The sequence below is a fragment of the Phialemonium atrogriseum genome (assembly GCF_030411735.1).
Source record: "Phialemonium atrogriseum strain 8032-3 unplaced genomic scaffold QBC33scaffold_7, whole genome shotgun sequence".
In the NCBI taxonomy this organism is placed as follows: domain Eukaryota; kingdom Fungi; phylum Ascomycota; class Sordariomycetes; order Cephalothecales; family Cephalothecaceae; genus Phialemonium; species Phialemonium atrogriseum.
The window spans coordinates 923,120-938,626 of NW_026848144.1; the positions used below are offsets into that span (position 1 = coordinate 923,120).

Consider the following 15,507-nt stretch of genomic DNA (forward strand, 5'->3'; position numbering starts at 1 on the left):
TGCTGAGGTCCTTACGTAAGGTCAGACTCGACACTTTGCAGGTCCGCGACAGCTTTCAAATTTCCTTGTGCCAATCCCCTGCCTGCGAAACACCTTGGTCAGCCTTGGCTCGCACTTCTGCATCTTCTTTCACTCGCTCGACTTTACGTGTTCAAATCTCAATATTTTCGACGGCATTTCGACTTCCCATCCAGCAGACCCGAAACCCTTATCATCATGGAGCCCATCGAATCCGAGCAGACGCCTTTTGAGGCCGTCACTGCACAAACCTCGAGATTACAGAGGGTGAGTTGAGGAATACATTTTATATTCGAGGATCGCACTGCTAACCGAGACTCCGCCAGAGATACCAAGCGCTACTCGATCAGTCCACTCCCTTTGTGCTGTACCGATGGGTCGGAACCGGCGTCGCCTTGTTCTTGTTCTTCGTGCGCGTCTTCGTGGCGCAAGGCTGGTATATCGGTGAGTCGGGTCCCTCCCTGGTGTCGCAGTTGATAAACGTTGCTGACGAGTGTGCAGTCGCATACGCCTTGGGGATCTATCTCCTCAACCTCTTCCTCGCCTTCCTCCAGCCCAAGTTTGACCCCTCCAATGAGGCGATAGATAACGAGATGGAGGATGGTGCAGTCGGCGGTCTGCCCACCAAGCAGGACGAGGAGTTTCGCCCGTTCATCCGCCGTCTCCCCGAGTTCAAGTTCTGGCACTCGGCCACCAGAGCCGTCACTATTGCGTTTGTGTGCAGCTGGTTCGAGATCTTCAATGTCCCAGTTTTCTGGCCTGTCCTGGTCATGTACTGGTTCATGCTTTTCATCCTCACCAGTAGGCTCCCCATCCTCCCCCGCCACGCGCCACGGCGATATGTTTTGCTAACCGTCTCCTACAGTGAGAAAGCAAATCCAGCACATGGTCAAGTACCGCTACGTGCCGTTCACGTTCGGCAAGACCCGCTACAACAAGAACAGGAACTAGATGTTGCGGCGAGAATAACGACCTGGGAAGATGTCGTTTCGGGACGCCGAGGCCAATCCTTGGAATACATTGTATTATGACACGCGCTCCGCGCTCATGACGACCCTGTACATTATTTTATGAGTACTCGTTCTAATTCGCCTGCGGCCCCAATGTCGGGTCCCGAGGCTGGACACTAATCTGCCTTTCTGGGTCTTGGTTTGGGGTTATATAGTGTCTATGTCGCCAGACGTGGCTTGGACAGGCTGAGGTACTAGACAGCATCAGAGCGCATTATAGAACAGGGCGGAATTGGTTGCACAATGCTAAATCCGACTGCCATGTGGACAGATGTTTGCCACTGCTTGAGGGCCGCCGAAGAGAGGGTTAAGGGGTTCGTAGAAAGAAACTCTGAGCAGGAGAAATAAATTCGAGGCTCGATTTAATTACTGTTGTATTAGTGAGGAATCTTGTTATTCGGGTAGGTATTGTTGTGTCTTCCTATTGTTTCTTGTTACTGTTTGGCTTTGAGCTTGAGGTGGGTGCTGGCAGGTTACCTAGCTTTCAGCCTCGTCCACTTTTTCTCTCGCTCAACCTCGCGACCGCGTCTCAGTCAGTTGTCCTCACCTTCGCCACACTTCACTTCTCTACAGCCAAAATTCGAAGCCGTTGAATAAACCAACAATACCACTGCTTTGAATCGTCTTCAGATGGCATCCTCACAGTCTCGCGGCGGCGAGCGCATGATCCATCAAGATTTCATTGCCAGAATCCGATACTCGAATGCGCTCCCTCCACCACCCGTGCCGCCCAAGCTCCTCGACATCCCGAATACTGGACTTACGAGCGGTCAATACACCACACCTGGCTTTGCCTCTCGCCTTGCGCGGGAGCAGCCGCTGAACATTGAGGCCGATGCGGAGCTTGGCATGCCGCTGGACTTGGTGGGAATGCCAGGCATCTTTGACGGTGATGAGAGCTGTATGCTGCTCTCCCTTAGCCCTCTACTGCAATCACTGTAACGGATTGCTGACCTGCGAACAGCAATCCAAGCTCCGGCTCAGACACCACAGGTCCATCCTCGCGACAGGGCGCTACTGAGACCGCTCTCGACCCTTGGCAAGCCCAAGGCCAGCGACTCCTCCGTTTCCTTCTTGCGCCGCACCGAGTACATCTCATCCACGCAGTCGTCCAAGTCCCGCCCAAGCGACGTCTTCCTCCGACCGTCGTCCGGCAATGCGTTCAAGAGACCCGAGAAGAGAAAGTCGCCAGAGCCCGACAAGGACTCGCCAGCCTACATGAAGCGGAAGATCGACAAGAGCTTCGAGGTCGCACAACAGCAGTTGAAGGATCGCAGCCGGGTCAAGCACCCGTCGAAACGCAACCTCAAGCTGGTCAACGCCTACCCCATGCTCCCCGACCTGGACGCCTTCCCCGACTCAGGAGCCTACGTGACGGTCAAGTTCACCCACAACCCCGTGCCCGTCAGCAACCAGTACGACACGCGCCTCCTCTCGGGCGTCTTCAAACCAATCGAGCGCACCGAGGCCGAGGAGCAGGCCTTCGAGGCCGCGATGGAGGCGTATGAGCGGGACCCGAAGCACAACCACAAGCCGAACAACATGATGAACTATGAATTCTTCGTCGCTGACAACGTGCTCAACGGTGAGCGGTTCCGCCAGCGCTTCGACGTGGACAACCCCGGGTGTAACAGCGACGACCTGTACCCCAAGGACAGCAGCGGCGAGAGCACGTCCTGCTTCCAGTTCCAGCGGGTACGCGCCTACGAGACGGCACAGGAGACGGAGCTCGACCACGAGTCCAAGTACAGCGATGAGATCATCATGGCGTACAACGACGGGGAGCTCCGCCAGAAGGGGGCATACTACTACCCGGTCATGCAGCGGACCACCATCCGCAGCCAACGGTCCAAGAACATTGCGCGGAAGATCGGGATCGGTTCCGACCAGGAGCAGGTCGTCGACCAGCTGGACATCACGATCGACGACCCCAGCGACGAGCTGCGGGGCCATATGCTCCGGTACAAGGAGAACCCGCTGGGGTTCCTGGATGAGGAGGAGGAGGAGGAGGAGGACGTGGAGGAGCCCGCCGCGCGGGAGGGGAACGGAGGGGCCCGGAGCCCGCCCGCAAATGGGACGAAGGCCGGCCATCAGTCTCCGGGCTCGGAGGATGATCAGGACGCCGAGGGTGAGGAGGAAGACTGATATGGCTAGCGAGGAGGTCAAGCAGAGGCGGCCTCTGGGGCTGCCTCACGGCGTAAGCGTGACTTTACTTACTCATTTGGAAGGGGCTCTATAAAAGGGCAATGGCATTCTTTTCCTTTAGAAAGTTGGCCTTTTTGAGGGTCACAAGGCCAATATCACTCTGTCTGATATACATCCCTAGCGACAATTGATATAGGAATTTCCATCGATGGAACCGGACTTTTCGACATACTCCCCGCTTCCAGCAGGTTGTGCTCTGGAAGCGCAGCTCTTACTAGATGGTGGCTATATAAGGACCCTTGTGGTAAAGTTTCTGGCACGATAATACCAACAATCGATCATGGATATTTGTGAAGAAACGGGCTATTAGACAGCATTTACAAGTGTAGGAAACCCTTATTTCCCTCTGGAGTCCAGCTACCACTCCTACACAGCCCCCTATCCCCCCTCCGCCAACTCTCTCGCAACCCCCCTAGCGATCCAATCCGCAATCGCCATGTTAGTGACCATAGGGTTCACCCCACTCGCGCTGGGGAAGACGCTAGCGTCGGCGACGAACAGACCCTCGGCGCCCCAGACGGCGCCCCGCGGACCCACCACCCCTGCTCCCGGGTGGCTGCTCATCCGACACGTTCCCATTTGGTGGGCCGACGCGAACGGCGTGCCCGGCGGCTTGTTGCCCGCGGCGCGGACGCGCGCAAGCCACGCCGTGAAGGCTGGGTCGGCTATGCCGAGGTCCATCTCGTCTGCAGCGAGGGAGGCGCTGCCGCCGGCCTTGGGGGAGGAGGAGGAGCGGCGGCGGTGTACGGGGTCAGGTTTGGTCTCTGCTGTTGTAGTTGTTGTTGCTACTGCCGGTTCTGGAAGTTGTTGCGGCCGGATGAACGGCTCGACGCCCCCCACGAAGGGCTGTATCTCGGTGGCGCCGGTGATGTAGCAGATCTTAGAGAGGGCGATGACGCCCTCCATCGTGTGCTCGGCGTCAAAGGCCGACGGGGTGTATTCGATGCAGGGCCTGCCCGTCACCGGGTCGGCGTACACCTGGCCAGTGTCCCGGTCACGAGTGAGGGAGATGTAGCCGTCCATGTGGCGGTACCGCATAATGGACCTCTTGAAGTCCAGGCCACTGCGCCAGATATTGTTCGGGAGGAAAGTATACGGCTTTTGGGGCGCCCAGGTCAGTCATGGATGGCCGGATAGTGTAATGGGAGTGGGGGTTCCCTTTTTGACTTACAACCATGCACATGCACTCCAGCTTCGTGCCGTGGCCGCGACCGTCTAGGTTCTCGAAGCTAGTGCAAAGACTCGTGATACTCGAACCTGTGAGGCCATTAGCATCTGCGAGGGACGTGACCGAAAACAGACTCCTTACCTTCCCATGGTCTTGTATCTTCATCATAGTAGGCGCCAACAAAGTTAACGGGATGAAGATGCAGGTTTTGGCCAATATGTCGATTCTGCACCACGGGGGTTAGTCCAGGTTCTCTTCAAGGGCCCGCTCTCACTTCGCTTGCCACCGTGAATTATTCTCACCTTCAGGCCGCTCTTCTTCAAGATCAGCGGGCTCCACAAGCTGCCGGCTGAGATGATGACCTTCTTCGCCTTTATCACTACTTCTCTCGTTACGCGGCCCTCCGCCGGCCCGATGACACGGCCATCGCTGTCCCTCGACGTCCACCTGCCCACCACGCCGGTGGCTCTCTTCCGGCCCGACGCCTCGTCGAAGAGCACCCTGTCGACCATGAAGCCCTCGAGGAACTTGGCGCCGGCCCTCGACGCGGCGGGCAGCCAGCTGACGGCGGGGCCCTGCTTCCCGGCGCTGCCACATCCGAGATGGCAGTGGCCGCAGTCGTGGTCGTTGCCGCCCGTGTTCTGGGGCGCGGGCTTGGCGTCCCAGCCGAGGCGCCTGGCCCCGTCGAGCAGGGCCTGGCCCCGGTGGCTCTGGCGCACGCCCGCGCCGCCCACCCCCATGAAGTCGCACACGCGGTCGAGGCAGGTCTGGAACTCGGCCGTGGCGAAGAAGGGCAGGCCGTGGTCGTCGGCCCACTCGCGGCGGACGTAGCCCTGCGTCTGCAAGGCGACGCTCCAGTTGACGGTGCCGCCGCCACCCCAGCAGGAACCCGCGACGGCGTTGACGGAGGCGTCGGCCGAGGGCACGAAACCGCCGTTCTCATACAGGTGGTGCATGGCCTGGTGCTGCGGCATGGGCAGCTGCGACGGCGGGAAGTAGTGGCCCTTGTCGACGACGACGACGCGGTGGCCGGACTCGGCGAGCACCTTGGCGCAGACGCCACCGCCGCAGCCAGACCCGACGATGACCACGTCGGTCTCGAGCACGGCCGGCTCTGACGCGTTGTCCTCGAACTGCAGGAAGGAGAAGTCGAAGTGCGGCCCCGCCTTCCACTCCCGCGGCACGTCCTGGAAGCCGCTGATCCGGCCGAAGAGTGGGCTCGTCGTCACCCAGGCGCTCTGGGCTAGAAGGGTGAACGACTTGAAGAGGAGCCGCCGTGTCTGGAACCACGAGTCGCGCCAGGCTTGCAGTATCGCCTCGCGGACATGCATGGGTTGCTCATGGATTGGTATCATGTGGCCGGTTAGGAGGAGGCTTCCGGGCCGGGTCCTGTATACAGTCAGATATATTGCCCTACACGGTCATGGCGTGTTGGGTGCTGGGGACACGCGAGAAGGGTGGAGCTTACGCCAACGCGGAGAGGACACCTCCTAGCTGCATTCTGGCAGGGCCCGGCAGGGAGCTCAGTGTCCGTCGGCAGTGATGTAGGAATGCGGGATGCTTTGAAGGCTGGTCATCGAGCAATGCTTCAAGCAAGGACTCATCGCCTGGGGCCTCAGCAATTTTATCCTTGTTGGCCTGGACGAACTCATGATACTCCTGGTCCGGCAGACACCTCTGGGTTTTTTCGTCCGTCACTCTAGACTCGGGAGTGATAGAGGGAACCACAGCATCTGCTAACGCTATCAGGACAGCCCATTGCGTCTCATTGAAGAAATCGCCCGACGGAGGCTCGGGCATCCCCGGCTCATTGGGTGAGATTGTGTCTCCTGTGACAGACATGGTGGTATTTATTATTTACAGAGTATAAGCCTTGAAAAGAGGGAGGCCCGAATATAACATCAGCCCCTCTGGGTGGGACGTGTAAATGAGGAAGTGGTCACAAAACAAAACATCTCCACGTCCATCCCATGATGAATCCTTCCTCATTCGTTCACCACCCTTCCCCCTTTTGCACTAAACCTGATGGGAAAAGGAAAGAGGGGCCAACCTGGGGGCGCCTCAAGACCTGGACACGGTCCCTCGGCCGGGGAGATCCCAGTTAGCGATGATCTGTTGTAGAGATCTGGGAACGGTGCTCCTTTTCTGAGAACGAGATTGGTTCCCCTTAGTCGGGTGTTGGACGCGGGGAAATATGTGCTTACTGCAAGGTGCCCGCATGGCCCCGTTAAGCCTCGGTCCCGCGCCGGAGCTGATGCCTGAGATTCTGAAAATACCATGTGAACAAAGGCGATTCTGGATGTACCATGACAGGCTTGAACTATGGAGGTGCTAGATCATCAAGCCTGGATTAGGAGGATTTATTCTCTCCCCTACTCTGCAATGGCTGAGTTTACAATTCAAGGTCACAAGTTGAGAAATATGTATGATACGAAATCTAACCTTTAGTCCGAGTCTGTTGGGTAACGCGAGGGTTAGGGTTAGAGTGAACTTCCCCCTTCTCCCTCTAGGTTGTTAGGCATTGAAAAGGAGATGTAATACGTCAGTTCTTAGTAGTTAGGGAGGTTAGCCGTCTCCAAGGAAAATTCATTAAGTAGGATGCAAGTCGCAAACTTCCAAGACTCTCCTTCAGTCGATCTGAGGCTCCGAGCTGTCACAGCTGCCCCACTGTTAGGGCTCGAAATATGACGTCCCCAATGTCTATGATGTGCGACGAGATATGCCGCGAACAACTCCAGCAGTTTCTCACACGACCACAATCCTCCTCTTCCTCCTGCTCCTAGTCGCCCTCTTTCCAGGAGCATTCCACCTTTTCTGGTCATTGCCACTCAGCCTCTTCTCGGGCCTGTTCCCGCACTCTGGTCCTAACCCCCCGCCACTGCCAACGACGACGCCCTCCCCCACAATGTGGTTCCAGAAGCAACTATCACTGCCCGCGCGCTCTCGCGGCTCGTACCTAGTCACCGACCACATCATGAAGGAGCTGCCCGAGATCCGCTCCTACAAGGTCGGGCTACTCAACCTGTTTGTCCAGCACACGAGCTGCGCCCTTAGCCTGAACGAGAACTGGGACGAGGACGTGAGGGCCGACATGAGCGACGCCCTGGACAGGATAGCCCCCGAGGCCGGCCCCAAGGGGGAGGCGCTGTACCGCCACGACGCCGAGGGCAGCGACGACATGCCCGCCCATATCAAGAGCGCCCTGATTGGTGCGAGTGTCACGATCCCGATCAAGGACGGCAAGCTGGTAAGGCCTGTTTTGGGATTGGCAAACTTTTGAAATTGTTTCTTTTAGCTGACACTGTCCAAAAAAAACAAGGCGACGGGTACATGGCAGGGGATATGGTATCTTGAGTTCCGGGCGAGTAAACATCAGCGGCGGGTCATGGCGACCATCCAGGGCGAGAAGGCCTGAGGGTAGAAGCCACAGGACAGAAGTGTTTAGGTGTCTCAGATTAAGGACGTCAGTTCGCAAAACTTGCCGCAATCGGGCATGGCCTCTACCTAGCCAGGGGGCGTATCGAGGAGACAACCTGTCTGATGATGATTCGGAATTACTGGAACTTGTTTTGTCCGCTAAAATGCTCCGACATCTATCTGTGGTGAAGCCTTGAATGTGACGCCGGACGCCTCTCAACCTATCCGTTTCCCCATGAATCAAAGTATCCACAATCGCCGTCTAGGACGAGATAAGCAGGAAGTGATCAGTGAGTGCCATTCTCCGTCTTCATATCCACATCGTCACCGGCTAGGACCCTGGTCTTGGGGACGTAGCCATCTGGTGATCCCGTGCCGGGAGTGAGAGCAACAACGTTTCCGTCCTCGTCGACGAACTCGAAATTGTACCGGCTGAGGAGGTGGGGAATGGCCGAGAGCTGCGGGCCGTAGCGCGCCGTGTTGTCGTAAAGCTCGAACAGGGGGACTGCAAGTAACTTCATGTTCTTCGGGACGCTCAGGACCTCTGCAGCAGCGTAACCAAACGGATCAGTAAACGGTCACCAATAAAACTGCAAGGACGCGTTTTTGTGTAACTCACTCGACTTGGGAAGCTGGATGAAGTAGAGCTTCTTGCACTCCTTTGGCCTCGTCACATGGGCCGGCACAAAGGGATACATGAAGGTCTCGAAGTTGGGCCTCCACCACTGCGCGAGACAGTCCCCAACCTGCCAGTCCCCGGCCTCCTCTCCCTCGCCAAGACGGCCCACGGGCGCGAGCCGCTCATCTAGCCTTGCCTTGAACCCCTCAACTTCATCGTCCTCGGGCCTCAGGTAATCGCCGGGGAGTTTGAAGAAAGCATTCGCGATCTGCAGCATCAGGATGTGGGGATGGTTGTGCTCGTGGCAGACGAGGATGCCCTCGCAGGTGCGGCGCATGCCATGGGCGGTGTAGTGCTCCTCGAGGCGCTTGAGGCGTGCGAGGACCGAGGGGTCTTCTTCTGGCTGTGTCTCCTTGACGCCGAACGTGTAGTTGGAGAGAGGATACAGGCGTATGGTCTGTGGCTGGTTTCCGTTGAACGGAAGCGGGATGACCGGGGGTTTGGATGATTGGAGGGCGGTCGTCGTGATTGTCGACATGGTGATCTAGAAGTGGGCGTGGTGACTGACGCGAGTTAGGACGTCCGCGATGGCGCGAGAAAGTCGTATCAGCGCTGGATTATTGATGTCTCGTAGCAAGGAACTTGGTGGCGCGCGCCAGGCTGAGGTCCGACCGGTAAAAACATGATAGCTACATAGTCGCGCTACTGCAACCAACTTTATGATATATGCGATTAAACCGACACATGCTCCAGAATATTCAATAATCCGAATAACAGTAAATTGGAGGACTCCCTGCTAAGATGGTCATTTTGTGAAATGGAGACTGCACAGTGAAAGAAGCTCTCCCAGTTCCTATCAATCTTGAGAAGTCTGAGGTTGTATACCTTGGGTACCCAGCTAACATTCCGAGATAAGAAGACGGAACGTGCCATGATAGCGAAACTCTAATATATCTCGTATCCTCCTCCTGCCATTCAGGGTGTGCCTGGTGTACTCAACAATTGATATCATCTTGCATCCAACATTGAATTAGGTTGCGCTAGGCAGAAGCATCCGTGCCCTGTTACTATTATGAGCATTGGCCTTTTCAACCACATGTTTTTGATTAATTGACACCCAGGTAGGTTTTCATTCTGCCTACGTTAGCTAGGTATGTACATACCTAATGCTACGCAAACAGGTAGTAAGGTAGCATTGGTCAAATATATATCCGGAACTGAAGCAGGAGGAGTAGAACATTCGAGACCTGATGCATTCATGCAGGCCAAACCTGATCCGCAGGTCTCAGCAGTGTTCTTAATCCCCGGAATGCTTGATGATCGATGATCGAGTCCATGCAACCCTATCGGAGGTTGCCGGATCACCAGCAAATTTACTCCCATTCATAGCGGAGCCAGGATTCTGGGTCCAGCCCCACAGACCAGAAATCGTCGAGTCCAGAAGCCTCTCTGCCGCCAATATCCGGGCCCAGGCAACTGTATTCGTAGGTACCGACCTATCTTAGTGCAACACACCGCCCACCAGCTAGATCTTCGCTTCTGAATTGGCACCGTTGACTTCACCACTGCACCACGCCACACCTCTCTGCTTTTCCTGCAGCCAGTCGCCGTAACAGCCCTGATCGTGCAAAAATCAATCTGCTTCCCATCATGGATGGCAGCTGTAGCCCGCCCCTCGATTGATAGTCACGCGCGCTACGGCCCCACCGGCAACTCCAAGCATGGATGACGCGAAGAGGCTCGTCACCGAGCTCCTAGGCAAGCTCGCAGAGCTGGATAGCAAGGTTGCCACCTACCAGCAAGACATGAACGCCGAATTCGAGAGATACAGCGCCCTACTACTGAAGGACGTGTCGGAGGATGTGTCAAACGAGGTCTCCCGAGTCATCGCTGAGTCAATGTCAAATTACCTGATGCTACAAGCGCCGAATCGCGATTGCCTGGAGTTTCCGGCGACTCTGACCGAGCATGGGCTTTGGGGCGGCCGAAGATCACCACCCCCCATCCTTTACCACACCTCTGGCACCCCCAAGGACGGCCCCAGGAGTCCTCACGAACGCGAGAAGGAATTCCAGGGTGTGTTCACCCCGAGTTTTCTGCCCCTTCTCGACAGCAGCGACCGGCCTCCACACTCACCTCCTTCCTCCTCGCCGCTGCCGTCACCCTCTCCCGCGTTTACCCCGTCTTTGGATAGCATTCTGTCGGTGGATGAAGGCCTCGACGCCCGGACTAGCGCAATTGCTGCCTGGCCAAGTCCAGCTAGGCGGCAGACTGACGGGACAGTGTCGTCAGTGGACTCGTCTGGGAGTGACTCGAGGGTACGACGCAGCGCATTGCGCAGGTCGTCGAGCTCGACCAAGGGAAGCCCCCGGCGCGTACGTTTTGAATTCCAGGGTATCGAAGTCCTGCCGACGTCGTCACCGCAGGCACCGACCAGCCCCCGCGGCAGCCTAGAAGAGGCTGAGGCAACGTCAGCCATCGTGGATGACTCACCGCCATATGCGGGACCCTCCCTACTCGATGTTGAAGGTGAAGAGGACTGGTTACCCCGGCCGAAGAAAGTCTCGTCGACCCAAGCCCTGCGCGCTTTATCTCGAAAAGCCCTCGACGAGGGCACGGTCTGGACAGTTGTCAATCCAGACCCCGAGGAAGCGCCAACAACAATGGACGGCTCAAATGAAGCCGCGCCTCTGCCTAAACCGAGTCCTACGACAACTAAAACGGCTGTGACGCCGGCTGCCGTCCCGGCGAAGAACCAATCACGTAGTCAGAGGGTCGCCTTCACTGAGAAAGAGAATACGCCTGAGTCTCCAGAGGAAAAGATGGAGAATAATGAAGATGACAAGGATGGGTCTGACGACGATTTTCTGTCGATGAGATCAAAGACATCCAAGGAGTCGACTTCACCAGCAGGGCGATTGCCACTAGCAGGATCACCTGTATCTGCCGGAGTAAGTTCCCCCTTCGCAAATGCACCCGTTAAAGTACATGTTATACTGGGAAAAGCGTCGTCAAACTCTAACATACTGGATACGAAGGCTGAGATGAGGGAGGACGAATTTTTCGACTTTGACGAGGGCGAAGACACGATATCAGGAACAAAACAACGCTCTGAAAACCCTGACAAATATCTTTCCGAAGACCTGGACGATGACCAGGATGACAAGCTTCATACTCACCCCACAGCTCCCACGAGGCCATTACACTCTGTCCAGCCAACAGTGTCCATACCTAAAACCTCGCCCGACACACAACCCATCACACCAACGTCGGCCAGATTCATGCAAGGATCGATTGGCTCATATAAGGGCCACTCTCTGATGATGAGCGCCATTGTCAACCCCAGGATTCAGGAGGAAGCGGCCGCCATGGGAGATTTCAGCTCGTTTGTTGGGAGTGTCGATGGCCGCAGCGGTTTCGACGCCGCAGACTTGGGCAGCTTCCGGGCCAGCCTTACGAAAACAATGTCTGTAATGCCCCGCAGCTTCAGTGAGAGGATGGCCCTGGAAGAGACCCTGGATAAGGCAGACGATGATGCAAGATGATGGTCAAGGATTGCCCGCCTTGAGAAGGGAAGAGTTTTGGCTTTATTTGTACCAAACTGCATGGTCCCTTCCCTTCCATGTTAGATGAGGGATTCAGGTGATAGGGAGGGGAGAGGTTTAATCTAGAGAGAGCTTCCGATACAAAGAGCTCTCTACCTGCACAGGTTAGTAGGTAATTTCCAAATCCGGCAATCAAGTGGGCACACACATAGCCCCGCATTTGCTGGCAGCCCCACTCTATCTTACTGTTGATGTGTTGGTGCGTGCTTGGTTGCCCCGCCAGCCTGGCTCAATTTTGGTGATCAACCAGACAGTCCTTGACTCGAGCTGGACATAACCAGCTTTTGTTAGGCCCCAAAATCAGGGTCCCCAGCTTCTCTGTAACATGTCCACTCTGTGACACCATTGTGTTTCCTCACCAGATTCCAGCTTCCTCCTGGTGAGCTTCCATTCTTTCCGTCGACAAACAAAGTAGTACCCAATCTCGGGCTATCTACGCTTCTTGTTGTCGCCGAGTCTCACTTGCATACTCGCATTCCATTCCAGCCAGCGCCGCCGCTGCGATTCCCGGCTGGCAGCTCGCCCCCATCGCCATCATGGCCCCGGCAGATACACTGTCCCCGCCGGGGTCCAGCTCATATTCCTCGGATACCATGGTAGTCGGAGACGGAACATGGGATTTCACCAAGAACACCTTCCTCCTTCCGAACTTGATGGGGCTGAACTTTGAGACTATGCGATATAATGGTAGGGCGACCACCTAAGACACTATGGAGATTGGACTCAAATTGACTGACATTTGGTGCAAAACAAAAGGCATGGGGAACCGTTTCTCGACCTTGACACAGTATCACAGCATAATTACAGCACACGGAGTCCTCGCCGCCATCACATTCCTCTTCATCATCCCCATCTCCGTCCTGATCAAGAGGTTCCGCAGGGCCAGCCGAGAGTCCACTACAAGACACCACGCCTACCTTCAGGTTCTCGCCGTCGGGCTCACCACCGTGGTCTTCATCCTCGGCTTCCTCGCCGTGGGGCCGCCGCGCAGCCTGACGAACCCCCACCATGGCATCGGAGTGGCCATCTACGTCCTGATCCTCCTCCAGGCCATTGGCGGCCGCCTTATCAAAAACATTCGAGGCCGCTCGCTCAGAGTCCACCTCCACCGGTGGTCGGGGAGGACCATCGGCCTGCTTGGAATTGCCCAGGTGCCGTTGGGTCTCACCCTGTACGGCTCTCCCAAGTATACATTCGTCCTCTTCGCCCTGTGGATGGCGTTCCTGGTCCTCTTGTATTTCATCCTGAGCTACAGGCATGACGGGGAGCGGGACTACCTCGTCAGCGGCGGACGGTCTGAGGGCGGTCGCAGCCGTGTGCCAGACCGCAAATCCAGTGGCGGCGTATTCAAGTGGCTCGCTCCTCTGGCTGCAGGTGCCGGCGCCATCGCGCTCCTCAAGGGTCGGAGCAAGAACAAGGATCAAGATCGAGATCGCGATAGGAGTCGCAGCCGCAGCCACAGCCGCAGCCGGTCCCGTGTACGGAGTCGAAGCCGAGGACACGAGGTTATACGGTCGAGACGAGGATCCCCCAGCTACGTCGAGGATGAAAAATATTCTGAGGCCCCACGAAAGGAAGGCGGGTTCATGAAGAAGGCTCTCGGCGTCGGCACAGCGTTGGGCGCCGGTGCTTTGGCTGCGAGGTTCCTTGGCCGCCGCGACAAGCAGAGCCACGACGAGGAGTACTCCGCCGTGGCGACCGACACGCCAAGCCGGCCAAGCAGGTTAAGGAGGCATCGTCCAGCAGCGAGCGAGTTCAGCGACTACACCGAAGATCCGAGGGACGGCGGGAGACGGTCACCCTTGCTCCCGCCCCCCCACTCTGGCCTAGATACCACGGTATTGAGCGCCACGGAGCCACGCCGCCACCCATCAAGGCCGATGGCCCCGCGACGGTCGCATCCAGGCCACTCGAGGGTAGACAGTGCTTACGATGATTCCGAATATTCTTCATACGTCAGCCCCTCCCGGAGAACTGAGAAGAAGGGTGGTGGCATGGCCAAGGGGCTACTTGCCGGTCTGGGGATGGGTTGGCTTGCCAAGAAGATGACGGATATGCGGGGTGGAAGGGAAGATGATAGGTCGCGGTATGAGGAAGACGATAGGCGATCTGGCCGCCATGGATCTAGGTATACCGCCGACTACCCATCCCCGACCCGCAGACCGTCCCGACGACCGACAGGACGCCCTGTACCGCCTCCATCGGGCATTACGACGACAGCTTCAGGACTCTCGGAAGAGTCTTCTATGGTCGAGCCTCATCCACCGCGAGGCGGCTATGTGGCTCCTCGCCCGGGGTCGCCTCCAGCGGGGAACGGCTCACAACCCTTACCCTTTCCCGTAACCCCGCCAGCTCGCAGAACGTCTCGTTCGGGATCACACTCGAGGTCCGGGCCTTTGGATCCCGTTTCGATGCCACCTATGCCTCCGGATGTGCACGAGGTCCTCCACGACGGCTCTTCAGTGGGACGGCCGCAAAGACGAGGATCGTCACGCAGGCGCCGAGACGGAGAAGCTGCAGCTGCCGCGGCGGTGGCCGCCGCTAGCCGCTTGGCAGATGAGGAAGGACGGCGGTCAGGCGGGTCAAGGGCAACGGAGCCCGGCCAGCCCGTCAGTGTGAGGGTCAGGTTGCACGAAGACAGAGATAGGAACATCACACTGCGGCGGCTGACAGAGGAGGAGCAGGCGGCGGCGGCAAGGCGGGAGCAGCGCCGCCGCCGCAATGGCTCGGTGAGTAGCCTGTCTGGGGACGAATCGCCCTCGAGCCGTCGCTACCGGAGAGACCCGAGCAGCCAGCGGAGAGCGGAATCGGCAGCGGAGAGGGCGGTAGGAAGCGAGCCCCCAGCGCCGCTCTCGCCGCCGAACCCCGCATTCGCCAGGGGCAGGCGGCCGAAGGATTCGGCGTACTACTCCGGCCAACCGGGACCGTCGGGCGGCGCGCCAGCCGCCGGGGCGACGGTGTCGAGCCTCGGCAGTCTCGCCAGCCCGGGGAGCCATGGCACGTGGAGCGCGGCGAGCCCGTCACCCAGCGGGCCTGGTCAGGACCCGGCGGATCGGAGGAGGAGGAGGAGGATGGAGAGGAGGGACAGCAGCAGGCAAAGTCACACTGTTGAGTTTACATAGGGCTGCACACCGAGGAGCTCCTGGCCTCCCTCCTTCTTTGCTCCCTTTTTACCTTATTTTCATTTCTCTCTGGTCTGGCATGGAATTGCATTTCCGGGGAAATTCTTACCCGCGGCGTTTTGCAAAGGGATGCAATTGCATATGGGACCAGGGGCCAAGGACCGGGTTCAGATACATTCGACGACTTGTTTGACGACACTGTAACGGGATGTTTGAGTTGATTAATGTCTCATGGTTTCGAGTTTTGTGGGGATACTTGTTTTTGTTAGATTTGTCCAAGTAATGAGAATGCTTATGTCTGAAGATACTGGAAGAGTGAGTGAGTGTCTTGTCTCTTCGCAAA

The 15,507-nt window shown here is 57.3% G+C and overlaps 7 protein-coding genes across 7 annotated transcripts; 5 read left to right on the plus strand and 2 right to left on the minus strand.

Moving 5' to 3' along the window:
* The first annotated feature begins 71 nt into the window (after nt 1-71).
* QBC33DRAFT_532968 (retrieval of early ER protein Rer1) lies at nt 72-1,404 on the plus strand. Its single transcript, XM_060427432.1, has 4 exons — nt 72-285; nt 345-462; nt 520-819; nt 884-1,404. Exons 1-4 carry the CDS (start codon nt 217-219, stop codon nt 967-969), a joined length of 573 nt encoding a protein of 190 aa, XP_060285534.1. The 5' UTR covers nt 72-216; the 3' UTR covers nt 970-1,404.
* A 132-nt stretch (nt 1,405-1,536) lies between these two features.
* On the plus strand, nt 1,537-3,392 carry QBC33DRAFT_351390 (RNA polymerase II-associated protein 1). Its single transcript, XM_060423838.1, has 2 exons — nt 1,537-1,929; nt 1,993-3,392. The coding sequence occupies exons 1-2, from the start codon at nt 1,659-1,661 to the stop codon at nt 3,171-3,173; spliced, it is 1,452 nt and encodes a 483-aa protein (XP_060285535.1). The 5' UTR covers nt 1,537-1,658; the 3' UTR covers nt 3,174-3,392.
* Nucleotides 3,393-6,352, minus strand: QBC33DRAFT_351447 (GMC oxidoreductase). The gene is made up of 5 exons (XM_060423840.1): nt 5,870-6,352; nt 4,704-5,790; nt 4,543-4,627; nt 4,405-4,490; nt 3,393-4,331 (listed from the first exon to the last, which is right to left on the minus strand). The coding sequence occupies exons 1-5, from the start codon at nt 6,241-6,243 to the stop codon at nt 3,612-3,614; spliced, it is 2,352 nt and encodes a 783-aa protein (XP_060285536.1). The 5' UTR covers nt 6,244-6,352; the 3' UTR covers nt 3,393-3,611.
* Nucleotides 6,353-6,689: 337 nt separating this feature from the next.
* On the plus strand, nt 6,690-8,052 carry QBC33DRAFT_532977 (putative upf0047 domain protein). The gene is made up of 2 exons (XM_060427433.1): nt 6,690-7,645; nt 7,718-8,052. Exons 1-2 carry the CDS (start codon nt 7,121-7,123, stop codon nt 7,814-7,816), a joined length of 624 nt encoding a protein of 207 aa, XP_060285537.1. The 5' UTR covers nt 6,690-7,120; the 3' UTR covers nt 7,817-8,052.
* QBC33DRAFT_351395 (nucleotide hydrolase-domain-containing protein) lies at nt 7,894-9,072 on the minus strand. Its single transcript, XM_060423839.1, has 2 exons — nt 8,438-9,072; nt 7,894-8,362 (listed from the first exon to the last, which is right to left on the minus strand). The coding sequence occupies exons 1-2, from the start codon at nt 8,973-8,975 to the stop codon at nt 8,106-8,108; spliced, it is 795 nt and encodes a 264-aa protein (XP_060285538.1). The 5' UTR covers nt 8,976-9,072; the 3' UTR covers nt 7,894-8,105.
* A 917-nt stretch (nt 9,073-9,989) lies between these two features.
* QBC33DRAFT_351503 (uncharacterized protein) lies at nt 9,990-12,270 on the plus strand. Its single transcript, XM_060423841.1, has one exon. The coding sequence runs from the start codon at nt 10,159-10,161 to the stop codon at nt 11,980-11,982; it is 1,824 nt and encodes a 607-aa protein (XP_060285539.1). The 5' UTR covers nt 9,990-10,158; the 3' UTR covers nt 11,983-12,270.
* A 25-nt stretch (nt 12,271-12,295) lies between these two features.
* QBC33DRAFT_488549 (uncharacterized protein) lies at nt 12,296-15,498 on the plus strand. The gene is made up of 2 exons (XM_060425436.1): nt 12,296-12,729; nt 12,799-15,498. The coding sequence occupies exons 1-2, from the start codon at nt 12,579-12,581 to the stop codon at nt 15,162-15,164; spliced, it is 2,517 nt and encodes an 838-aa protein (XP_060285540.1). The 5' UTR covers nt 12,296-12,578; the 3' UTR covers nt 15,165-15,498.
* The last annotated feature ends 9 nt before the right edge of the window (nt 15,499-15,507 follow it).